At 40.1% G+C, this 27,253-nt stretch overlaps 1 protein-coding gene across 1 annotated transcript in view; it reads left to right on the forward strand.

Moving 5' to 3' along the window:
• The first annotated feature begins 11,859 nt into the window (after window positions 1-11,859).
• lrp1aa (low density lipoprotein receptor-related protein 1Aa) overlaps window positions 11,860-27,253 on the forward strand; it is a 96,274-nt gene continuing 80,880 nt past the window's right edge. The window contains exon 1 of the mRNA XM_031747979.2: window positions 11,860-12,531. Coding sequence (XP_031603839.1) covers window positions 12,435-12,531 — 97 coding nt within the window. The 5' untranslated portion in view covers window positions 11,860-12,434. The remainder of the gene's footprint in view (window positions 12,532-27,253) is intronic.

A 27,253-nucleotide genomic window follows, 5' to 3' on the forward strand; every position in this document is an offset into this window, starting at 1 on the left:
TAATATCCCAATGATAGCTTTAAGACCTCGCAAAACCATGTCATCCCAAGAGAGCACTTCTCGCTCAGTCTGCAGCCTTACCTACACATTCTGAAAGTAGAATGGGAGGCAGAGTCTTCAGCTATCAGGGCCCTCTCTCGTGGAACAGCTCCCAGTTTGGTATCAGGAGACAGACACCCTCTCTGCTTTTAAGTGCTGGCTTCACGTTTTCCTCTTTTGATGATGCTTATAGTTAGGACTGGATCAGGTGAAACTTAACCAGGCTGCAGAGGGGCATACATGGCGCACTGAGCATTTCTTGTTCTCATCTCACCTCTTTTCCCTCTGGATGTGTTTTTATATTATTATCTTTTGTCTACCCTCTCCTTTAGTTTGTAATTTTTCTGTTACGCACATCTTCCAGAAATATCTACTTTCACCTATTTTTAGCCTATATATAATTTATACTACATTATTCTCCTCATTTTAGCAACGAAGACAAAAATCTAAACTTTAAATTTTGCAAGAGGTGCCATACAGAAGACAATAAAAGCGTAGTAGAAAAGCAGATGCCATCATTTATTTATCTTAGATGTAATAAATTCATAACACCTCCACATCCTTTTCACCCACCTGAAGGGTTGGCTCTTTCCCGTGGGTGTTTTTTGTGCTGTCTCTCTTTGCTCTCTTTTCCCTCACCCCCCTCAACCAGTTGTGGAAGATGGCTGCCCCTGAGTCTGGTTCTGCTGGAGGTTTCTTCCTGTTTAAAGGGAGTTTTTTTCTTCCCACTGTCACCAAGTGCTTGATCATACGGGGCCATCTGATTGTTGAGGTTTTCTCTTTAATATTGCAGGGTCTTTTTCTTTCAATATAAAGCACCTTGAGGTGTGATTTGGCACTATAAAAATGAAACTAAATTGAACTGAACTGAAGCATATTTAATTTTGCTGCTCCTCCTTCCTTTGCATGTGTGGCTTTCTCTCTCTATTTGTTTATTTTTTACTGATAACAAATGCATTTTAAACTTTCTTAAGTACATTTGCAATACAGCGACTCCTATGAACTGAGAATGGTTAATATTTCCTCATTAAACACTGAATGCAAACGTTCAGCTAGTTCACATAAGTCAGTCTTTTCTGGATATCATTATAAAGATGACAAGACATACTGTTTTACAGTTACAGTTCTCTAGTTTCCATTAACATGTTCTCATCACTCCAATCAGTTTTATCCGTGCCATTCTCCTGCTGAATGTCTTTAGATCCCGTTTATTATTATCTTATTTTGCCCAAGAGGGAAAGAACCATTTGTGACAACTCCAGACTGCTGATGCTTATATCACAGATCCCCCAGAGTAGCTGGAGCTTCGAGGATCATTGCATGATTTAACATGCCCCCACTTTAGAACATCTTGTTTGAAAATGTCTAAAATGTAAAATCTGCTCCTAAAAACCATTTTTTAAAAAGTATATCTGTCTTTTTTTCTCTATGATTAATGTCAAAGCAACATGTCTTTTGAAGACATACAGAGCCTTAAAACCTTCAGTCTGGCACAAGAGAAAAATAAATGAATACATTTTATAAACCCAGACTTATAATGTCATTTTGAAGGTTCTCCTTCGCTAGTGCCGCCTCCATTGTAGTCATTAGTTCATCAGAAGCAAGATGAAAATAATTTTATGGGCCAGGGAAGCAAAAAATAATCAAGCTAAGTATGTTGTGTACAACTTGAGATCTTCCTGTTTTGGTCATCTGGAGGGAAAGAGACATATTTAGACATATAGTCAGCTTCTTGCTTGTGCTGTCACTGACCCAATGACTTGTGACCAAACAGAAACAAAGCTATTTTTTGTATTGTTTGTGTAACTCAATTAAGTATCTCAGACTCACCACCACACAGTAGAAATTATTGTGGAACACCATTATGTGGTTTTGTCACAGTGAAATGGGTCAAATGCAACGCTGTGTTGTTTGTTCTGAAGGTCACAGACAAATACTATCAAAGAGCAGACACACATGAGGTGCTAACCCTACAAATTTGACATCAGAGTGTGAATGAGCATTGTCCTAAAGTTACCTTTAACATGTTATCCATGGCTGCCTAGTCACTGACTCTGGTTTCTTATCTACTACTGCTATATTTGAATGGCTTTTCACTTTCTCTTGTTGCCAGCAATTGGCTGGAAGACATATTCCAACACAGATGGCAATTGAAACCTGATTCCTAAATTGCAGTGGCATTCAGTGTAATCAGCACTGACACAAAAAACCCAGCCCTGCTGCTACTTTTAATCTCACACTGCAGCCATCAATTATGAAATTAGCAATCTATTAGTTTCATTTCAGTGTTTTGGACAGTACATCAATATAGAGTCATGAATGATTTATGAGTCAGTGTATTCTTTCAAGCATGGGGACTCTTTGCAAACCAGAAGAAGAGTGATTTGTGTTTTTTCCAGCATGTACACACCAAAGCACAATTTCTGCTGCTGATACAAACACCAGAGATGACTTTTAAGAGCAATGCATGTGTTCGATGGATAAAACAGGCTACAACTGGTAGGCAGAACTGACTTTCCCTTAGGATTGTGTGCCTTCTGTTCAATAAAGCTGTAGCTGTTAGTCTCCAAATTCTCTGTGCATTTTGCTTATAATAAGCTTTGTTTAAGGTAAATTTAAAAACCACAAAAAAAGTTTCCTCTGCTATCATTTGCCTTTTGTAGATTTTACATAATAGCTCTACAGATTGCAGACTTTGTAGAAATGGCACATCCCTGTATAGTCTAGTGAGCAAAAGGCTTTCCTTCCTCCACAGACGGCCCACTCTGCCAGCTGTGAGCACTGCGTGTCCTCTGTGTGGACAATAAAATGACAAGTGCAGCGGTATGGTCAATATTTCTAAGAAATGAACCATAAGCACTTTGTGTTAGTCTGTGTATCTCTGGCTTCAGCAGCCCGTGTGTGTCTGTTCATTCATTTCCCTTTAGGAACACACCAGCGAGACTGCTGCACCAGCAGCAGAACCTCAGTCTGTTACAACCAGCCGCTTTGACGACATGAACATTGTTTGGACATCAACAGGCTAGTTGCTAAGTAACCCAGCCCCCTCCACCCCAAGTGTTATAGCCTGTGAATCCATACTTATTACCTCAAGAGTAGCTAAGTGGTTTACATGTGCACACGGGCATGTGTTTATGCTTATGTGTGCACGCAGGCGTATGTGTGGGATAACCCTAATGCTTTATATTAGAGACAAAAAAAAAGAAAGAGGTGGTGCATTGCCTGTTTCTTTTCTTTTTCCAAAAAAAAAAAAAGTTTAATTTATCATGGCCTCAAAGTGGGAGTGAAACTATGTTTTGAAGCATGGGTCAGAGTTCTTTTCATAAAATGAAAGCTGCATCTGGTACAGACTTGCATTAAAAATGTTCTCATTTTTTTTATTTGTCTTCTAAAATAAATCAGCCTTAGCAGATACTTTTTCTTTGCAAGTTTATTATGAAATGCAGCCAAATAGCCACAGCTATTTTGCAGTGTGGAAGCCATTCAGGACAAAGGCAACTGTTTAGGAAATTCCACCCTGTGGTTTGCTATAGAGAGCATGAATGCAGTGGGGGTGAACCCCTGTCATCAAAGTGGGTTGTTGTTTGGGAGGAAGGGAGCCTGTGTGTGGTGGAAAGGGGATATGAATGCTGTGAAAGGGTTCAGGTAGTTCATGTGTGAGGAAGGGTCTGGGTCACTGAGATTGTCAATGTGGGGTTCAAGGTCAAAATGGCTGAGAGTGGTAGAAAGGCAGAAAGTCACTGCAGAACTTCTAGAAGTGGGCAAAAATAAGAAAAAGACAAAGGTGTCAATCAAAAATGACCACTGAGCACTATGTGGTTAAGGGTGAAAATGAGAAGCAGCCAGTCTTTCTTTCTTTAAATCTTCACCTCTGACAGAACAAACCCTTCACCCAACACCTGCTCCACATAAAGAAACAGCTTACTGCATATTGAAGCAATCTCTGCAGATATGTGAGCTCGAGTTTCATAAGCTATGGCTTTTATTATTTATGTTAATTCATGTGTTTTTCTTTATTTAACATAAACCATTCACTCAGCAGCAGCGTGAGAAATACACTGGTAGTCACGAAATAAACTCTTTTTAATTACAGTAAGCAATAAAAAGTGCAATATCTCACAAAATAGCTTTTTGCCATTTTAATTAAAACCTTAATGAATTTAATTACACATGTGCGTGTTGCTTGTTCTCAGTGCAGGTTAAGCAGCGAATGAATGGCTACAGCTCTGTTGTAGTGAATAAAAGCCATAAAAAAAGATGCATTATCAGAGGCACAGACAAACAAATGGATGCATTCGCTTGCTTCACGTGAGAGTAGCTACTTAACACGTCTGCCGAACAGACCACACACACACCCCTAACACTCATCAAACAATCAGTCAGGCATTCCCTGTGGCTGGAATGTGTTTTTGAGGGAGAGTGTGAAAAAGGAAGTTTTGAGGGGCGAGGCGGCTTGAGGGGAATGGATGGTGACTTTTAGGTTTCACCATAAGATATCGTTTGTGTGCACATGTCCATTCATTATCTTTTTATAATGATAATTAATCTGTTAGCACAGTGAGTAAAAATGTGCAAGCATCCCGGACATCCTGATTCTTCTGAGGCACTATTTCAGATTGTATTGGAGACAAATGGGAACAGTTTACAGTTTTCATTCATACAAATAGGAAATGAGAAAACTATTAAGACAACTGACCTCAACAATCCTCACCCTAATATCAACACTGACCTAATATTAGCATAAAACCTACCTGTTTAGTCTTTAAATCCGACACAATTTTACAAACAACTTTAGGACTGTTACTAATTATTATTAATTTTTTTAAATTTCATAATAATGAATAGAAGCTATTATAAAATAAAATAAAGCACGTAAAGCTGTTTTTAATGGGCATAGTATTTGATCTATTCACTGACAGCAGTGGTGGTTGATGTGTGCTGCCTCTAAATACAAATAAATTAATTAGAAAAGAGAAGAAATGAGTTTTCCTTTTATAATAAACTGAGATTAAAAGCTCGACAGTGTGTTACAATTTCTTTGTTCTGATTTTTTATTTTTTGTTCAGTTCATATTTTCTATTTATAAACTCTTGACAGAGCCACTGAAGTGAGGCCACTGTCTGAGACATCTATATTTTTTAAATTTCTGGATTCCTTTTCCTCCCGAGTTCATGATTACTTGTTTTGTTTTGCTGATTGTTGTTGTGAAAGACTTTCTGAGCCTTATCCAAAAAGGTGCTATATAAAAAAAATGTACTTACTTGCTTACTTACTTAATACAAATAAAAAGTATATATTTTTTAATAGTTAGCCATATCGCTTGATTGGTACACATCAGTTTAACAACATTTCAAAACTCACCATCTGAGGATGTAATTAACAGATTATCACTGAGAAACTATTTGGTGTTAACATGCATAAACATCGGGCTCATTGTCATGACACCACAATCTAAATGTTGCACAATTTATTTTTGTTTCTTTTGATTTGATTTTTTTTAACCCCAAGTCCCAGCTGCAAGTAATCTGAACAGATTCTGAGTGTAAAGAGGCAGAAAGAAAGCCTGATGATGGAGTGGGAGGAAAGGAGAGAAGGGGATGAGGGAAGGGGGAAGGGGAGAGATTGAGCTAAGCGGATGGGGGAAGGGCTGTTTGTGCATGCCTCAAATTCCTTAGGTGTTATCAGCATTGCCCGCTCCATAATTGTTTCTTTCGAGGAGGGGAAAAAAATACACAGACTGTACAACATTGTAGAACTTCCTCTCGTAGGTTAGAGGACATAAAACAAGGGGTCGTTTTTGACTTAGCTACACTTGTATCACTGTAGACTAACATTAAAAGGGCGGGTCTGACTTTTAATGCATAGCACGGAATAGAACAGGGAAATGGGCTAATCAACTGCACAAAGTTAATTGCGTTTTGATTGTGTACTGCAAAAGTCTTCACAGTTTTGAAGTATTTAAAACTAAAAAATTACATTCAAATAATACGGTGTAATCTTGTCTTCTGGTTGCTTACATAAATCAGGCCATATTTCACTGCTCAGCTATGGAATTCTACATACACTTGTCAAATTAAAAGCCCTTGTCCCACCTACAAACAAGAGCACTCACATTATTTTGATTGTGTCATTTTGTCAGCTCAAACAGGCTTTCATGCATGAAGAAAATGAGCTGCTTCCTGTGTATAAGCAGATGAAGAGAAGTGAATGAGACAGAAAATGTCTTTAAATATCTTTTTTTCTCTGTCTTCCTTAAAATGAAGACACTGTAGCGTTGGGACACATGCGCATGCACGCACACACACAAACATGCACAGACGCACACATGCACAAGATGTGATTCTAGGAACTTTGATTGATGAGGTAATCCATCTGGCTCCAAAGCAAGGGAGGGGAGGGAGAGCGCATCAGTGAAGGGAGGAGGGACGGGTGAGTAGAAGATGAGTGATAATCTACTTCAGAGACTGATGCATCCCCGTATCCATTTGTGTGTGCGCGTATGAAGGAAAGTTGAAAATGCTCCAAGTTTTAAAAAACACAAAACAGATATTGACATGAAATTCTAAAATCAATCCATAGTTTATTCATTAGTTTTGGAAAAAATAATAATCCAACATCTTAACATTAACACACTGGAGGGGAGCAAGTACAGACTGCCTCCTCCGCTCTGCGCTTCACCCTGGCTTTCACCACAGCTGCAGTAAACTGGGCGTAGGTGCACCATGAGCCTTAGTTTGAGGATGAAAGAATGACGCACAAAATCCTTGCTCCTTGCTCATGACACAGAGCAGATGAATGGTGTTTTCACTTACTTCATCAATAAAAAGTGCAACGGAAAGAGACGTACCAGAAGCCCAGCACAGCTCTCGGAGAGTTCTCCACAGGTTAGGGTTTCCATTAATACGGTAATTCAATGTCACTCACATCAGATACATTTTGTAAGGAGAAGAGATGTTTTCCCGCTGCACAGTGTGGACACTTTACTTCACATGTGCAGTTGCTTCATCCATGTTTTCATTTAGTATCATGAAACTATCATTTGAAGGGTGGCTGGGGAAATAAAGCATGTCAAAAACATCAACCAAGAAAAGCTACAGGCTACGATGGCTTTACTGGCAACTAGACAGACCAAGAGAAACAAGTGCTTCCAATCCTGATATAGCCTATCATGTGCAGGACTCAGAAGCATGGTGTTTTACAACATGATGGTGCAGAGATACAGAATATAGTGGAGCTACAGGTAGAAAGGGAAGTGCTGAGCAAAATGTCATTATGGTGAAAGATGCGTGGGTGTATATATGCACAGCATCAGAGTCACTTTAGGATCGCTGCAGGGATAAATATTACTGTTAGCTGTTAGAGCAGATCTCTAATGTGTTTCTCCATTTGTTTCGCTGTCACACATAAAATGCATTAAAACTGATCAGAGGAGAAAAAGTGAAGATCCCCAGAGATGGATCTAAATCTGACAAGTAACACATGAGACTTCTACAATAACTTTTAGAGTGGTCACGAGCAGGGTTAGAGGGAATTATGGAAAGAAATCATGAGCGATGTGTTAATAGCAGCATATTCTTGTTTACTTTTTCCTATTTTACTGTTGTTTATAGATTTCATTCATTAATTCCTGCTTAAAAATAGTTAAACCAAAAACAGTCATTTAGTCTAGTCGTCGCTTTTACCACACACAGGGCTGAGGGTAACATGAAAGTGACGTTTGTGAGAGCTGTGGACTCCACGGGCAAGTGTGTCACCTGTGTTATGCTTCCATCTGCTGGTATAAATTAACAAACACCAGCTGATACCTCAACATTTCCCCCATAAAGAGCCTTTTTCAGAGCAATGGCATCAGTGTTACGCATCAGCAACATGCTTGCTATAGTTTTGCAATGTGTGGGTTATATGTTTACATGCACAAACAATGCTGCAAGTCAGTGATGTGGCAGCTCACTCCAAGACTGATTTTCCCTTGTTTCATTAGTTTCACTTGAGTATGTTTTCCAGAGCTGATTAACAAGAAAGAGCAAAAAAGGGAAGAAAAGGGAAACACAAAAGTGAATTAAAATATGATCACCTTTTAGAGTTCTTTAGAAAACTGAAAAAATCATTACACAGCAACTAATATCTCAAGAGTTTAAGTATAGTCTAATTAAAAATGAGGACAAAATCATCTTTCTGCTGCACCCTTTCCCTCTCACCCCATCCCTACCACCCTCCTCTGTCACACTAACTCTGCATGTCCTCCTTCACTATATCCAGGAATCTCTGTGGTTTTTCTCTTTTCCTTCTGCTTGGCAACTCCATATATATCTACTCCAAAATATCCACTATCCCTACTCTCTACGTCTCCAAAGTATCCCAACCTCACCTTGATGCGCTCATTTCTTTCTTTCTTTCTTTCTTTCTTTCTTTCTTTCTTTCTTTCTTTCTTTCTTTCTTTCTTTCTTTCTTTCTTTCTTTCTAGCACCTTGATCTCTGTCATCTCCAGCTCCACTTCCTGTCCTTTTGTCAGTGCCACTGTCTCCAAACCAGGACAAAAACCCAACATAAACATTAGAGTTAAATAAAGACAACACGGAAGACAAAGAGGAAATGAGTAAAAACAATCTTTCAGTTTCTATTTCTTTCCTACAACTTTGATGTATTTTGTTTTTCAACCGAGAAAAGCAAAATGAGCACTGTGTGACGTAAGCGATGTGAAAATACATTCACAAAAAAATTCAAAAAGGGTTCACACAAACATTTGCGCTGTTACTAAGCTCCATAAATTCAGAGTTGTGAGAAAGGTGCCATTGTGGGACAAGGTGGTCACAGAATTATGTCAAACGGCTGTATTTATCACACGTGCATGTCTGAGGTTTGTGTGTGTGACTTTTTGATGCTGTCTAAGAATTTTCTAAAGACTACATGTTTCTTTTGTAAATATATCTCAAGTCTTTTTCCCTCTCTGTCTTTCCATGCTTTTTCAGTGAATGTCTGGTTTTAGTTATGTAAGCATTGCGCAAAAGCATTTGGTATGAGGACATTTTTGGACTCAAACACAGCATTAGATAAGGTAAGAACTGGTAGTGTGGCGCTGTTATACTGTTAGCTATGCTGCATGCACTAAATAAAGCATTTAAACGGCTTTAAGAGGACGATTTGGGTGAAAAATGTGGAATTCCTGATTGAATTAACACCAAATAATAGTTTGTTTAACACTGTAACTGTAACTGTAAATGAAAATTTCAGTTTCATTTAAAAAACAAACCTCGTGACTCATAACTCTTCCTGAGAGGTTTGGCTTCAGCAAATATAATGACCCTGAAATCAAGAAAAGACTGAGGTTAAAAGGACAAGTGGTACTAACATTCTCTCTTTCAGAAACATCTCGGTCAAGTGTTTTGCTGGATATTCTTTCTGCTCGCGTTTGCAACTCATTTATTTTCTTATCCTTGTAAGAGTCTTGAGGGGGGGAGCTGCTGAAACAGAACAGAATACTTAAAGCTATGCGTCACTTTGGTAGTATTTTAAATACAGTCTTCTTCTGTTTTTTTTCCCACTGACACAAAAGACCTTTTGTTCTTTGGCTTTAGAGAATCTGGCACTGTAGACCCTCTAGGTGTCAGTGCTGCACAGCATTTCACAGACAGATTCTGGAGGTCACTTGATATTATTACTCTAAACTGGTGCACACACACTGGGGATGTGTAAGTAAAAGCCGGATTCATTTGTGCTCTCAGGAGCATACACAACCTATAAAAACATTTTTTTTAAGGGTCACTCTAAAGACTCCACACCTGGTCTTATGTTTCTTCCAGTTCTGCGTGATTGTGCCACTTTTTTGTGTGTGTGAATGAATTTTACACTGTAGTTGGGATTAAATTAAATATGTAAAAAGTCACAGAAGTTAAAAACAAAATACAGTCACAACAAATATAATCAGAGTTAACCAGAATAACACTTTGACTCGTCAGATATCAGCGTCAGTAGGACTGTGACCATGAATGACTTGTTTTAATAAAGAGGAAGTAAACCATTAACATATAGCCAGTGTCTTTCAAGCTGTTTGCATGATTTTTTTAAACAATGAAGTTAGAAGGGTTCTTAATAGAAGCTGCAGGCCTTACTTTACATATTTTAAAGAGCAGTTCAACATATGTCATACAATAATCCCAGCAACCTGTTTGTAAATGAAGAACTTTGCTGAGCCACAAATGTTGAACTGATTCACTGCTTAAGTCTATTAAATTCATCTAAGCCATCAATAATTCACCTTATACAGTCACACTGCCATTTATTGCATGTAGTCTTTCTGTGTATTCATCAGATTTTATCATCGATGATTATATAAACCAGGTAATCTAATCCCAAACCTTTAGCTTAGGCTTTTTCTCTGGCATTATATCCCCAGCTCCCTGGAGTGCTCTTCAGTAAAATGAAATATGTGTTTCAGGGTGTTGTTTTTGTTAAATGATCCAAGTACTGCGTGAGAGTAAACCTATTACCTAACACGTTCAAGTAAGCAGTTTGTACTTGATGAATGTAAAGCGATGGTAATGATCCAAAATACCATCAGTTCTGCTAACATTTCTCCGTGTGCTGGAGTATCAGTGGAGAAAGCAGCAGCCTCAAAATAGACAGGATGAGCTTCTCCATATCTTGAAAACCTTAAATTAAGACAAAGCCAAGGAAACCCTCGTGTCCACTGCCTGGCTGTCATTTTGGATAAGCTGGTTTAGCATCCCAACAACATCAGCTGTCATCATTCGGGGTAAACCCCCCCCCACACACACACACACATTTGTTGATGTACAGATGGGTGTTTCCTTCCATACTAGGCAGTTCACAGCTTACAAAACCCTAGTGTGTCAGCTTTGTCTAAGATTGGTTACTTTTTGGTTACGTTTTTTAAATAGTAAAATGGTTGCTGTGGTAATTATGCCTCTGCACACTATTTTCTAACACATTATGTGACTTTCTCCTCATTATCACAGTAAGAAGCTTTTTCATTGGTACTGTTGAACCCTCTTGAAGGCAGAAAGCAAGCATCAGATACCAGTCATGGCCACACACATCACTAAAAAGTACGGCTCTGATTCTTGAGTAAAGCATTCTTCCACTAAAACGTCATCCCATTTCAAGGATCACGTCCTTCAAAGTCGTGATTTCAAGACTATGTGCATCATAATAGTTTTATAGGGCCATGTGGGGTCTTCTTCAAATGTCATTAAAGTAAGTTCTGTGAAGGCCACATCCAGAAGGTAGATGAAAATCTGCAAGTCATTGGGTCCTATCAATATGCAAATTGTTTGTAGTGCTTAGCAAATTTATTAGACCATCAGTCATACAAATAAGAAAGCACAAATATTTTAGAAATCTGACAGAAACTTGTTTAAAGCTAAAGATTAGGTTGGTTTTTATTGGGCAAATAGCAAACTGACTTAATGATGTTAATCAAGCATATCATTCAAATACCTAAACTACATATCCTGTTCAGTGATGCATTTGGCATCTTAAATGAAATAATAATATTCTGCTTTTCATGATTGACAAATGACAAATGATTTTGGTAATTAGCAGTACTGACAAATTTAGGGCAGCCGAAAAATTCATACTAAATCAACGTCAAATCACGATGAAGATGAAGTTGCAAAGTACTTGAAAATAAAGACAATACTGGAACGATCGGATGTTTTTTATGTCACAATCTAAATGTCAAATCCGTTTAATAAGGTGGCCTGAGAATGCCTACCGTGGTAGCAACTGCAGCCTGCGAGTTTACATGAGTGAGCCTAATTTGAAGGAGGGGAATGGTGGTGGTGTCGGGTGGTGCTGGAGGTAGAGGGGAGGGCCAGCTGAGCCCCTGATGTTGCGACGTCACTCAGACCGCTGACTGACTGGGCTCCGGGCTTCAGGCTCAATCTGTGGCCAGCAGCAGCAGCAGCAGCAGAGGTGGCGGGGAGGAGAGGAACATTTGATCCACTTCTTATTCCCCCCCTGTGACTTCTCCATCGGGGCAGGGAGAACAAAAGGCGGACAGCTGCATGATTACAGGCGCCAGCGAGCTCCTTCATCTCGCCTACAAGCCGGGCTAGCTTGATGCTCAATTCAGCCTGCTAGCCTTTGTGGCAGGGCTCTCCATGCATCCGAGGACCCCTTAAGAAACCCCGGGCTGGGAGAAAGCCTCGGCTTTTTGCCTGGACAAGTCTGGAAGACTTACTCTCCGAGTGTGAGCAGACAGCAAGCAGCAGCCCTGTCAGCACTCACTGCGCACCCAGACAGCGGATTTCCAGCAAGGAGCATCCCCGCCGGGGCACACGGTTACACGTCGTCGCCTGTCTGCTCTGCAACCTCCAGCTTTTGACAGGAGCAAGAAGCGATTGATGAGTAATATTCTTCCAAGATAGGCTACAATGTTGCGCATCGCGGCCAACATGCTGGCAACAGGATTGCTTTTCTTGGGATTCATACACAATTTGGAAGTAATCGCTCCAGCCAGGGCCATTGATGGTAAGCAGAGCTGATTGAATGTTACCCAGAGTGTTGTGCCAATTGCTCAAAAGAACTATAGCCGTTAGGGGATGTGTGCACAGTGATTAGTGCGGGATTTATTTTGCTCTGTGTCTGCGTTGCAATGAGAGTAGACTGCACCCGATGGAAGGAGGAATGACTGCCCCCACTGAGCGGAGCAACGTGGAGGGGATGAAACCGAGGCGAGACAATTAAAGCGGTCTTTTGTTACTGTGTCCCGGTGAAGCGTGTGAATGTTGCAATGTCACAGCACCCCCCCTCCAAACCCTCCACCAGCACCCCGCCACCCTTCACTTGATTCAGGCGCTCGCATCCCAGCATAGGCCCCGATAACAGCTCAAAGCTCATGTTTACATGTCGATACCATCATTAGAAAAATGTGTCGACCTGCAGTCTGAGGCGTTTTTTTTTAAAGCTATGATAGTACCATGTCTTATATTAAAAAAAAAAGACAGCTGTGAGCACCTCTGCCGAGCTGTAATCGAGCCTATCTGATGTGTCTCGACTTCAGTCAGTTCACGTTCAACAGTTTTCCCCGAGAGTGCTGATGCGATGACAGCAGCCGAGATACCCCTCAATCAAACCGCACTGCCACACTTTTGTCCCAGCCGTGGCTGGATCGTGCTTTATTAAGAGCAGAGGACCCGTTCGTGTCCATCACTGCACACTTGTGTTTTTTCTGCATCTTTAAGCTCCGACGATGTGCTGCCATCAACAGGCATGCGTAACGCTGTGCACTGTTGCTGTGTGTCGGTGCCATTATTCAGTTTGTCGCCTATCTGTGCCCCCTAAAATGCCAACAGTCATATTGTGATCTGCAGGCAGACAGTGAGCAGCTCTAAACGCCTCTGCTGCCCGCCCCCGTGACTTTGTGAACACACACACGCACACACACACACACACACACACACTCTGGAACAACTTCTGGAAACTATTAAGCTTCACCGTCCCACTCAGGGTTCCTGTTTTTGTGTAAGAAAGGAAACAGGTATTCATTCAAAGACAAAGATTTGCTGACAGACTTCTTAAAATCTTTGCAGGTGCAAAGAAAATCTATAAGCTCGTTCTTCAAACACAACTTTTTAAAATGTAATTTATTTTTGGGGGGATGTCACCAGCGTCAGCAGGGCTAATCAGAGGTCCTGAATTCACCATGTCATTAAATTCAGCAGGACTTGGATTCAAATCCCGAGCTGCATTTTGAGATTATTCATCGAGCCACAAATGGCTCCCTGTGTCTTTTTGAAGTCACCTCATCTCACTTGGCAGCCCAGTGCGGTGAGGTTCTTAAGGAGCACAATCCCCCACATAAAAGCACTACCTTGGAGATCGATAGCCTGCAATCACCTGTAAGTTGAGAGAGAGTTGAGAGGCTGCATTTAAGCGTTTAAAACAAACAGCTTCTGCCTCAATTCACAGTGATTGTTTTAGTAAAATCTTCTCCCCTCGGAGTCTTTTTTTTTTCTTCCCTCCATTTGATGAGTCAGACCAGTGCAGTGGAACAGAGGAGATCACCAAACCTGAGTTTTTCCTAACAATCCACTGGGATGCAGAGCCTGCTGTGCTCGACGGCGTCTGTTAGCAAAGATACTAATTTGTTTACAGATGAGGTGTTTCATTAAAATTTATTGGTTAGACTGACTGTGAGATTTACCAAATAGTCTCTAATTGTAACTCATGCATTTGGAAGATTTCTTCGCTACACTGCCTTCTTTCTAACATAGTTAAATGGCTTTTATCTTTTAGGGCCCCTTCAGTTACACATGCTACTAGTAAACCCTTTTTTTCCCAACTTGACTTCAAGTCTTCTTCCTTTTTTTCCATAACTCTAAAGGCTTTTCTTTCTTTCTTTTTTCTCATACACTGTAGTTAGTGTAAAAGGCTCTGGGTACCAACAAACCCAAAGTTTAATTGGGTCTAAATTGCTCTTTGTTTCCCAGAAGAGACCTCCATGAACAGTCTCAGCTTGTTCAGAGAGCTCTGCTAATTGGAGGCCCAGTGGAAAGGGCCCTAATGAAAGAATTCCCATCACTTCGGTCTATGAAAGTAATTTCACTCTAGAAAGAGATCACTGGCCCCTTACAAATAGACAGTGTGCTCCCAACCCCCACCCCAGGCTTTCAGCGCTAAATATTTTGCTCAGAAAATGACAAAGCAGAAGTGGTGCCTTAAGATCAATCTCTTCAACTTTTGATAATTTCTTTTACTGCCTTTCTTCCTTGATGATGAAAGTGGCACGGGTTCCTTCCTTGTTAATTAACTCACGATGGAGCGATTCTCCTGGCACTTCCCCTCTGTGCATCTCTCTGCTGCAACATTTGGTGGAGGCCTAAGAACTGCCCCATTTGGCTGATAGCGGGGTGCTACTCCCATGACAATGACACCATAGGGCCAAAAGGCTTATTGTTTACTGACGACTGTATGGAATACAGAGTAGGTTTGTGAGAGCTTCACAGCTGTTGACCTCATCTCTCCCCTAAAACATTTAAGCGCAGCAGCTAATGTAAACAGCAGATGAGACATACATTTTTTTAAATATATATATATATATATACATGTCTTATATAAATTTCTAGGTCAGATCAGTTAATTTGTTTGTTGTGAAATATTTTAAATGAAACAATTCCAACCTGCTCCAGCTGCATGAATGAGGAGCTTAACCTGGCAAAAATAATCAGGTGGTTACATAAAGCTCATTCACGTCATTGCACTTATGGATTAAGTGGCTCTGGCCCCACAGGAATCACATTTTTTAAATTTTTTGCAAGATTTTATATCTTTAACTCTTATAGATGCTAGCAGACAATGAGCAGAACAATGGTAGCTGGTCACATTTAGGGGTGGGGGATATAGCCTCAAAATTCTATTGTGGTATTTTGAGGAAATTTGTAATAACAATATTTCTAAAGATATATAGAGAAAAAAAATACTGGAAAAACATTTTATTGGTGATTGTAGCTCGCAGGCAGCAGCATTTCTTAGTGCAAACAAAATGAAGGCCATTCGCCGTCCTTCGTTTCAAATAAGCTGCTGTAGTTGATGACAGGCGACCTGATTCAGAGTATAAATGTAATGCCATGAGGTGCCAGCAGCAGCAGCAGCAGTATTAAATGTGAGCACAGAAGTAGCCTAGGTAATGTTCTTTAAGTAGTGTAACAATAAAGCATTATCAAAACTGCAATTTCACTATAGTCAAAACTTAAGCACAAAATTGTTGGACAGATTGTGAGTCATATTAGTTTTTAAGATAATTCAGTTTAGCTAACGGTGATGTAAAAGGCACAGGTAGCACAAACAGTTGAGAGGTCCATCGTAGTGGCTTCAATTAATGGAGGTGAGGCATAGCAGACACCTATGGCTGCAGATGGCTGTGTGCAAACATGCCATTCAGAGCGATGATGCCCATTATGCATTAGAGTCTATTGGACTGACTTGTTTTGGAGCCAGCCTCAAGTGGCTGTTAGAGGAACTGCAGTTTTTGGCACTTTGACAGGTTCATTTTCCAGCTGCAGAGGTTTTGCCAACACTAGTCTTTATTTAAAGCTAATGTAGCTGTCTCCTGAAGCTCATTTATACTCAACAGGTAAATATAGACTGCAATGCTACCAGCTGGTTGTGTACAAAATCTTCATAATTAGGCGGTACACTGTCAAAATCTTTGAAATTGCAACGTCTTTCTAGCCACTCGGCTCTGGGTACATGTACACTTTTTAGAGCAGTCCTGTGACCCACTTTAGGCTTGTGACCCACTGATTGAGATATGCTATCTATATGGAGCTATTTAAGGACGGAAGATGCTGCACAGAGACGGCTGCTGAAAGAACATGAACGGACAATTGCTCTTGGGATGTAATGATCGTGAAACTTCTTTACATTCACAATACATTAGCCAGCAAATTACTGAACAACCGTCACCGGTACTGTATGTGAAGGTGATGATATTTTAAATAACTGCTTATGAATTGATGCTTAGTTAAAATACCACTCCATCTCATGTCAGGATCCTTTGATTTGTACCTCAGATGAAATATAATCCCTGGAAAATGTTAGTCTTATTCACAGGTCACCTCTCTTGAGAAACAATAACAGAAATAATCCTGCATTAAGACCAAAAATGAGTACAAACTAATACTACAAAACCTTCTAATGACAGTTAGAAGAAGGGAAGAATGAGGAGATGAGCGCGCTTCAACGTGTTTCAGGAGAGAACAGGATTTTGGGGCAGTAGCGATGAGCTGCAGAGAGCTCCATAGTTTACCTAATATAGTGTTCAGGATTGTGAGTCAGTGTCCAGTTGAAATTTGGCTCCGGTGTTTGCAACCACCTGCAAATATTCATAATCGTATTTGATGGGATTTACAGTGAAGGCTAGGCTCAGGCTATGCGGCCTGTTATTTTTTATAAATTCACATATCTGCTTATTTACTGCACTTGTTTTGTTTTTTTTTTAGGTGCAAAGTCCTCAAACACAGATGTTTATTCTGCTTTTATGTGTTTTTGCTGCCTGGTCTTAAGATTTACTCCCGTTTGGAAGCCTGTTTGGCTATTCAGCAACTCCTAAGGGAACAATTTGTCTGTTTTTGCAGCTAAATTCTCGACTGCGTCCAGTAGTTAGCTGGCAGTTTTTTGAGGTTTGTTTTTTGTAATCTGCAGTTTGTTGCCAAGCAGGTAGGTTGGTTTGTAGAGCTTTAGTAAACAGCACGGTAAGAGTGACCCAAATCAGTAAAGTCTCAGTCTGGAACACCAAAAACAAAGAAAATCTGATTTTCAATTTTTCAATCTGAGTCAAAGTGAGGAGGACTTTTTTTTTTTTTTTTGAGCAAAATGACCACTATGATGTTGGATCTGTTTTGATTAGTCGCTTTAAATCCAAAGATGGCCTGTAGATGAAAGTATAGCTATGAAGAAGACAGTCATTTCACTCTTGTATTATACTTGTAGTCTTATGTGTAAAACTCATCAGTACACCTTCCCTCGATATGTACCAGGGCACAGACAATTAACTTTACTTCTACTGCCGCAGCTACTTTGTCAAATTATTGATTTTTCCATACCAGACTTGAAAGAGTTTTAGTTTTCATTTCCTGCAGTATTGATACGCTGATTTGAACTGCACTTCTTTGCTCTCTTCTCTCCCCATCGTCGAGTTCGCACACACACACAGACACACATTGCAGTGCCCACACAGCCCAGCCGCCTCTCACTGACTTACTGCCGTGCTGTCTTCTTCTTCATTTTTCTCATCCTCTCAGGTTAAACAGCATTTTTTTTAATAGTGCTAGAAAGTGCACTTTAAATCAAACGCACCTTTTGGCCGTATTACAGCCTTAATATGTTTCTCTTTTAATAAAACTCTAAACCTGCAGCGCTCTTAATGTTGTGGCACTGATTCCCCCTGGTACTTGTTTGAAATACTATTATTGCATCAAAGTATGTAATTCCATTATTATTGCAACACTTAGTGGAAAGCCGTGTTATCTGCTGCCAGTTGCGAGCACGTGTAGGAGTGGTCTACGTAAGTAATCGAGCTGCCTTGAGAATTCAGCAAAATAAAATATCGGTCTAAGTGTGTGTGTGTGAGAAACAGTTTTCATAAGAAGTGGATGACTAACCTTTCATAACAACCCAATTGTCATGATAAAACAACAACAACAACAAAACAATGACAGTGACACAAAGGTGCTTAAATATTGTGTAATTAGTCCAGTTTTAAGGGTTTTGCCAGATTTGCAAAGAAGTTGCTTTATAGGTGTGTAATGTGCATTATTCATCAACGTCAACAACAACCACATCATGCTGATGCGAGGCAGTGCCATGGTCAGGCTGTAGGATTTGCTGGGACCCTTTTGTCACCGATAGCAAACATGAGGTAAACTCACTCCTCGGGCGTCACTCTGAAAGGATGTCTGTGGGTTTTTTTTTTTTTTTATATATATATGTTAATGACTCAAGCTGTGACCTTCTCTCATTGTTTTTCTCTTTACCGAGTTTCAGATTACGTAAAGCACGAGGGAGGCAATGTGATAGATTGTCCCAGCATAAGGCAGAATTTGTGAATTTATTTCTTTTATCAGTTTGCTAGATAAATTGCTTCATTTTCCTGTTGTAAACGTTGTTGAATTTCAGCTCCGGCCCCGGGGGAAATGTCTTTTTTATTTGTTCGAAATGTTCCCAGTCTTGGTTGCACCAGCAGATATAACCAATATGTAGTCTATTTTATTTTATTTTATTTTTTTAGCACCAGGCCTCTAACAAATACATTTATTAACATCCATTAGGACCTCTCCTAGAAACTTTTTTTTTTCACTGACATCCATTTGTTCAGGGACAGAGTGGACACGCGTCCAGAGGTCTGCACAAACAGGCCTCATCCTTTTCTCCAGCCTTTGCTGATACATCACAGTTTGTATCTAGGCTCCACAATGTAATAAGAGTCCCCCGGCTTCATGCCAGCGAACTCTTCCTAACTCGGATTCAAACAATGAGCGCTGAGCCACAGGCCCAGATGCACCAGCACCGAGGTTATTATTCATAGCACTGTGATTTGGATTCATTTACAAAATTCTAATGCAAAATGTAAATAACAACAACCTTAACATAAGCCTAATTGCAAAATTAATCCTAAGAGCAGACAGTAGCCTTGACTCTGAGGTAAAAAAAAATAAATCTCCTCACGTGGTCTGTAGTGGAAAATTGAGCCTGAGGAAATATAGCGGTCCACTGGGAGATTATTTATGGAGCAATTCTTGGCAAACATTTTACACATTTACAGTTAGGTCCATATGTTTTTGGGCAGTGACATATTTTTTTGATGATCTTGTCTCGGTACACTATCACGGTGTATTTTAAAGAGAACAATATGTGATTGAAGTGCAGAGTTTAAGCTATTCTTGAATAACATGAATAACAGGGAGATTAATGGCCAGGTGAGGTCGCAAAACTGACAAACTTTTTCCATGAAAAGTAGATAAAAGATCTGGAGTTGATCCCAAGCGTTGAATTTGCATTTCATAGCTTCTTACTGGAACTTTCAATATGATGTCCAAAGAGAACCAAAGTGAACCTATCATACAGACAGCAAAAACTTTAGGAGTGGGCGAATCAACAGTGGCCTGCTCAGCAGCACCAAAAGGCCTGAAAGACCACAGAAGACAAGTGCATGAAGAATTAACTCCATGGTTTAAAAAAAAAAACCCAACTTCAAATCTAACTAAATTAACACTCTCAACTGTGTATTGTCAAAGTCTGCATTCAAGACATTCCTTCGTGAATGGAGGTTTTATAACAAGGTGCAAACCACTGGTTATTCTCAAGAATAAGAAGGCCAGATTAGACTTTGACAGAAAATATCCAAAAGAGCTTGCACAGATCTCATGAAAAATAATCTTTGGACAGATGAAACCAGAATGAACTTGTACAGAAAGGATGGGAAGAAAAAATATGGAGAATGAGAGAAAAGGTTCATGATCTAAAGCATGCCATAACATCAGACACGGGGGAGGCAATCAGAAAAGGAAGATAAAAAATAGAAGCGCTCTGTGGTATCTAAAAAAAATACATACTAAACAGGTGCTTCTCAGTGGGATAAAAAAAAAAAACAAGTCATAAAAGCAGAAAACTTGCAGAGACACTCTGTTAGTAAGAATTAAAAAATATATTTAAAAAAAAATAGTAAAAGCACAGCAAGAAAAAACTTGACCTACATGTATCGACTAAAGAGTTTTAGCAGGGTCTGATGAGGACCTTGATGAAGGAGGCAACGCTAGAGCATGGGCATGCATGGCTGCCAATGGAAGCGGGTCACTAGTTTTCATTAATGATGTGAGTGCTGATAGAAGTAGGAGGATGAACTGTTAAGTGAACAGGGCTAAAGTCTCTGCTTAGATTTAGGCAAACTCTAAAAGACTGATCACATGTTGTTTCCCAATCAAAGCATGCTGAAGAAAAGCACAGGAGAACAGGCCTTAGCGACTGTGTCTAAAAAAATAGCTGTAATTCCTAAACAGCTAAGTACTAAACCCCTTGAATTAAAGCTGAAAACCTCCACTTCAATCACGCCTCGATTGTTTGATTTAGGATCCATTGTTGTGGTGTGCAAAGGCAAAAATACAAATGTATCACTATCCAAAAACCTGTGGCCCTAACTTTATGAGCCACACTGCAAATGCTGCACGGAGTTTTTAAGCAACTGGGTTCTTGCATAAGATTTCCCACATTCAAATGTATGTGTGTAGGCAATGTGGTCTCTCTGATTATGTGCATTGTGTGCTTCTGGGGAAAGAATGGGTCGCTGTTTGGTCCGCTGTTATTAGCCTACACACACTAAACTAGTTGGAATACATTTGGTAAAAATCCCTGAAGAAATTTCATTATTTATATGAGGTATTTTGGAGTGTGTGCAATTGCATTTTTAAATATACGAACTGGCTGAAGGAGTGATTTGGCTTTCAGATTAAGATTAGGATTATATCACTCGCTCACAGTCTTTTCTCAATGTGCCAAAGGCCAAGAAATCCACCTTACAGCAATCACATATATTTACAGCGATATCAATTTCTTACATTTTCATGCAGACTTGTTTGAATTCCCAAATTTCCCCAAAAAGGAAATTTCAGCAACCTTTAGATTTAAATCTATGTTACTTTTTATGCAAGAGGATTTCTTCCGACTTTGCTTTTTGCTCGTCAGTGTCTCGTTGGAGTCTCAGCCAAGGTTGCTTTAGCACATGGAGGCCAAATGTGAAAAAACATTCTGGAGAATCAGGTCTTGTTGCATAGAGCTCATGCGTCACACTGAGACTTGAAATTTGTACTGGTCTTACGAAAAGGCACTAAAGAATTTCATATAATCTTCTTTAATATGTTCCCCTCAGCAGCATGCTAAGCAGGCTTAATTGTCATTTTTCCCCCCTCTGCCACTGCATACGGCGTGTGCTTCGGTGCTAGTGCAGCAAACGGATTTGTCTAAACTGACTAAGTTGATAATGATGCATCGCACCTTGTGGTTTTCTCCTTCGTCCCTTTTTCTTCTTTAAAAAAAAAGGATTAATCCTTATGTGGAAGCGAAGGAGTTCACGACCTCCTCCCCCCCTGAGTTCTAACAGTGAGCGTAGTAGTACAAATAGCAGTCATGGTTGATTACCACACCGGGGCTGAGACATGGTGAAATCTCAGCCAGACATCCAAATAGCTCTTAATTATGTTCACATTTGATTACTCTGCTTCAACTAATAGGTTCTGCTTCTATGTGCTTCACAATACCACAAAGGCTTGTTGAAATTTGTGGAGTTTTTTTTTTTTTTCTCAGATTTGACCTGTAAAAATCAAACAGTCACATTCAGGAATGTGTTGCCCTGCACAATGAAGCCTCATTTGACTTTGCAGCTAGCACCAGACTTGAGCCTAATGCATGCATGACACACACTTTCATGTATACAAATGTACACATGGCACAAATTTTACATGCATCCAGAAGGTGATTGAGTAAGTCTGCACGCACAAGCCAAATTTTTGACTTGGATTGTATTTTTTTTAAAGGCCTCATTACCTTAATGTAGGTGACAAGTACAGTGGGAGAGATAATTATTGATCCCCTGCTGAATTTGTAAGTTTGCTCATTTACAAAGAAATGAAAACTGTGATTTTTATGGTAGTTTAATTTTACTGGAAAGAGACAGAATGTCAATTAAAAATCCAGAAAAAACACATTATGAAAAAGTTATTTGCATGTCATTGAGTGAAATAAGCATTTGAGGCCCTAGCAAAACATGACTTAGTCCTTAGTGGAGAAATCCTTGTTGGCAAGCACAGAGGTTTCTTTAGTTAGTCTTTAGTTTTGCCCACATCTCAGGAGGGATTTTCACCCACTCCTCTTTACAGAAACTCTTTAGGTTTCTTGGCTGCTGCTTCATCAGTTGAAGCTTCACCTCTTTCCACAGGTTTTCTATAGGATTCAAGTCTTCTTTTTTTCATCATGCCTTTGTTGTCTTGGTGTTATGTTTTTGGTTGATGGTGGAATGCGCTGGAAGATCCATCTACAACCCATTTTGTTTAAGAGGCACAGCTGGAGCCTTTTTAACTCTTGTTTTGTAACACAGGAACTTTTTCCCTCCCTCTTCCTTCTCCTCCTCTTCCATTACAAAATTCTGAAGTGTTTATGGCTCAGCTGTGGAGGTGGATGAAGAGTTGGCAGACTGCAGCCAAAGAGGCTGATATGCTCATCCCTCAATTTTGGCGCTTAGCAGAACCCCCTCAGGTCAGCCCATAGGCCAAGTAAATAAACCCATATCCCATTTCTTTTTCTCTCAACCTCAGTGTTTTCTACATCTATACAAGTTTGTCAGATGCCATTTCTTGAGAGTGAGAAGCGTGTTGTCATGAATCCACTGCGGAATTTTTGTTGTTGTTGAATTCTGTCAAGACATTTCGCTCCAAGTCGATATCAAACCGGCTGGGTTGGGTTCTTTCCTCAGTGGGTGACTCAGTAAAGATAAACTCCAACTCAAGGTTTTCCTGAGTCTGAGTCAGGGTCAGGACTTGCAGCACACAACTCAAGATGTTAAACTTCCTTGGTTAAATATTAGAAAACATAATGATGACATATCATGTTGAGAAGCGAAAATGTTTAAAATAGTGACAGCATCTTAACCTTTGAGAAACTATTGAAGTGTTTCATTTGTGCGAGTACACGTTATCTTCTGTAGACCAAACTTGGTGTTTGTTTCCCATTAGACATTTCAAAACTCTCTGTAAGTGTTTAAAATGACTTCACTGTGTGTTTACTTCAGCCAGCACGCCCACCTGGTACTTTTCTGCTCCCTGTCAGCTTTCTTAGTTTTAGTTGAATTAGTTTTCTTTTGTATAAAGCTTTCATATGATACTTTTCCTGCTTAGTCTCAGTGTATGTGAATGGCATGAGTGACTTAGCTTCACAAAAGCCAGGGAAAAAACCCAACTCTTATTTCATAAAGACAGTCAGATTCCAATCTTGTGAGATGAAGCTTGTGTAGCAGGTCTAACAGTCAAATAACAATTGTTTTATTGTATACTTTAAAACAGTTTGCTGTTAGTTATTTTATGGCTTTCCTGGTGGAATGGCCACAGGCATTGCAATATATTTATAGCTTTAGAGGTTTGCTATTTAAAAAAAACAGGTGAATTTCTGATTTTCCATTTTTCCCAACTCCAAGCAGTATAACATGTCTCAACAGCTCATTCCAAAGAAATCTGGTTTATACATGTGCTCAGTGTCATTTTTTTCCTCAAACACAGTATCACCACCCCATCAGCCTCATCAGCTTCAGCTGTACTAACACACTAAACTAAGATGGTGTGCATGGTAAATATTTTACCTACTTAACATCAGCATGTAAGGCTGGCCAAGAAAGCTGATTCTTAGTGAGCTGAGAGTTTGGCCTCAGGAAGGTTCTATAACCTATATTAATACTAATAATAATACTAACCTGTATTCTATCTACTGTTGGTCCTATCATAGTGGTGGGTTTACTACACTGAAATTCTTATTTTTGATTTCTAACTCCACTCTTTGATACATTGTCACTATCCATTTTAAGGAAAGTACTCCTGTGATGTGATTAGCAGTTTCAGGACTGAACCTTAGGACTAGCTGGTGGTTAGTAACTACTGAGGAGGTGTCCCAGGAACTAAATACCTTCCCCTGTTTAATTTGAAGCTATCTAAGATCTACTAATTGGAATGCTGAAATGATGCAATAGCTTCCCAATGGTCAGGATGTATGTCACATCTTGTGGACCTTTATTTTCTGTGAATATGTCAGTAAGATTAGAAAAGTACTATACATTCACCAGCCCTTTCTTTGCTTCCTCAACTACTTGTTAACTTAAATCAGTACTCAACCAATAATGTGGCAGAAGATCTATACATTGAGGCAAGTAGATTTAGTCAAGGTGATCAGCTCTGATATTCAAACTGAGCATCAGAATGAGGAAACCCAAGAGACTTAAGTCACCTTTGTTGGTGGCAGATGTGACTGATCCCACAGTTTTAGAAACTGCTGATCTATTGGGATTTTCCTGCACAACCAAAGTCTGTAGAAGAGCATGTCTGAACACACATTTTGAGGCAGAGAGGCTAAAGCAGCAAAAGAAGAAAAATGTTGCCTGATCTGACAAATCCTGATTTCATTTGGACAATAAAGTGAGAAAACAACATGACAGCACTGAGCCATTGTGAACTGGTAGCAATAGTTCACTTTGGTGTTGGTGCAATAGTGTGGGGGACATCATATTGGCACACTCTGCGCCCCGACTGATCATTGTTTAAACACCAGAGCCGACATGAGTATCGTCCATGCCTTCATGACCATAGAACACCTTTGGGATGTGATGGAATGGGACATTAGCTTAATGGATGTGTAGCCACCATAGTGCAGCAGCTGTGTGATGCTATCATGGACCAACATCTCTAAGAAATGTTTCCAGGACCTTGTTGAATCTACGCCATGATGAATTAAGGCAGTTTTGAAAGCAAAATGGGTCTAAACCAATGCTAGCAAGGTGTAACTAATGAAGTGGCCAGTGACTGTACAAATATTAGTCCATAATGTCTGTACCAGTGCTTACGCTGGTTTTCAATGTGTTTGCAAAAATGATGTACATTTATAGACTAGTCACAGTATAACTACGTCACTTGGGGTTCTTCCTAGGCTGATGAAGTATCTAAATAGTTAAAAAGGAACCACAATGGTCTCTAGTTTCTACAGTGTAGACAGAAGAAAAGTAGGCACCAAATGCAACAGTTAGAGCTCTTAAAAAGTTCCTGTATTCTTAAGGAACCTTTAAACAACTAACTTTGAGACTTCCTGCTGTTCAGAGTCCTTTCTGCCCCACAGCTGACAGTACTTTAAGTCTTCCTTCATCTGAACCGCTGCTGAGCAGTGTGTGATGAGGCCACAGTCTCAGTGTCTGCTGGAGCTTTGTCCTGGTTGATCTCAGAGGGCAGACTTCCAACTTATTTATAGCTCTGCTGTGGGTGTCTGAGGAAATGCTGCAGTGACTGGGGGCAAGGCTTGTGTTTGCCTTAGTATAGGTCTCTTCCTCCCAAGCAGACAGAGCTCATCTTAGAGGGCTCGCGGGCAGCGGCGGGGTGCAGAGGGCAGTGGGTTGTAAACCGTCCCAAATGGCGACAATTCAAAACATTTTCCCGCAGCCTCCGCTTTAGTAAACACACAGGCAGCTCATTGATAGCAAGTGTTACATTCCTCCATCCCATCTCAATATCCCTGCCCAGCTCAATGTGCTCTCTGATCTTCAGGCCTGTCCTGAACACTGAGATCACTTCCCCCAAGGAGTTTTAGCTCACTGCCCACTCTCCATTTCCTCTCGCATTGATGGCGTACATCTAATTTGTTCTCTTATATCATCATTCGGCCTATCCATCTGTTGACCTCATTTATTTGCTTTTCAGTTAAAGCTGTCCTTGGATCTCTTTAAACCCTGACTTTTAACCATATTAATGCAGATCGTGCCAGCAGCAGATTGCTTTCACAGCTAACATTAAAATGGTCTATCTTCTGTGACTGAATGCTTTTACCTCAGTTCACTTGCAAATAAACGTGCATCTTCAAAATATGATTGATTTTTTTTTCTTGATCTTGCCAAAATTAAGTATTTTGTCATTATTTGTCATTGCCTGCTGTTTAGATTGGGTAGCCCAGGACTTACTTTAATGGTTTCCCTTTGCCCATCCCAGAATGAGCTTCACTTTTCCTTAGCTAACCTCTTGACCTACTTCTTATTTTCCCCGATATGATTCTGTCAGCAGCCGCTTGCAGCTGAGCCTGAGGTGCTTGTTAACTCCCCCCACAGCCATTTTGAAAGCGGAGTTCACAGCAGAGCGTGTCAGCATCTACATAAACAATAGACAGATACACCACAACTGCTGCCTGCTCTGGCTGGTGCTGATATCCCTAAACAAACAAAAAAACATGATCGCACACACCGAAGAAGAGGGAAGAGAAGCAAAGAGGAAACCCTTTAACACAAGCTTGGTTGCATTTCATGAATAATTCAAAACCTTGTGACTTCTGAGAGAGAGAAAAAAAAGGCGACCCTTTACACACTCATCCACAAACCTCCACACACACACACACACGGTGATCACAGTGGTACAGAGCGGAGGATAAGTGGGGAGCGTGTGAATGTGCGCAGCAATATGTCAGGTTGAATTCATGGTTTTTAGGTTGAGCCCCATTTGAAGATTCCTTTCACTGCTGGAGTTGAAGAGTAGCTTTACATGTAGATGCAGTCATCCTGTTTATCCTTCTTCATCCCATAAGCCACTCCTATGCTATCCTATACTCCCCCACGTCCTGTTCGTCATGCTCTCTCTCTGACTAAGTTGTAGCTCTGGTAAAAATGCCAATGTCTGGCCTTGCATTCTGACCCAAAGAGGCTGACTCGTCTGCACAGTGGCGTTACATAATCGTCTATACAACACACTTTTTAAGATGACACTGAAAATGTAAATCATCAGCCGTGCCGCGGGACTGAGGTGGGTGGATCGCTTCAGTGAGGCGAAGCTGTCAAAGATGGTGGAAGAATCACCCTCAGACCACTATATTCAAAATAATGACAGGACGAAATAAAGAAGGAGTCTATTAAAAAAAAACTTTGAACTCAAATGATGCAAAAACACCAGCCTCGTGATGGATATTTAAACAC

Source organism: Oreochromis aureus, linkage group 5, assembly GCF_013358895.1.
Source record: "Oreochromis aureus strain Israel breed Guangdong linkage group 5, ZZ_aureus, whole genome shotgun sequence".
NCBI classification, from domain to species: Eukaryota; Metazoa; Chordata; class Actinopteri; order Cichliformes; family Cichlidae; genus Oreochromis; species Oreochromis aureus.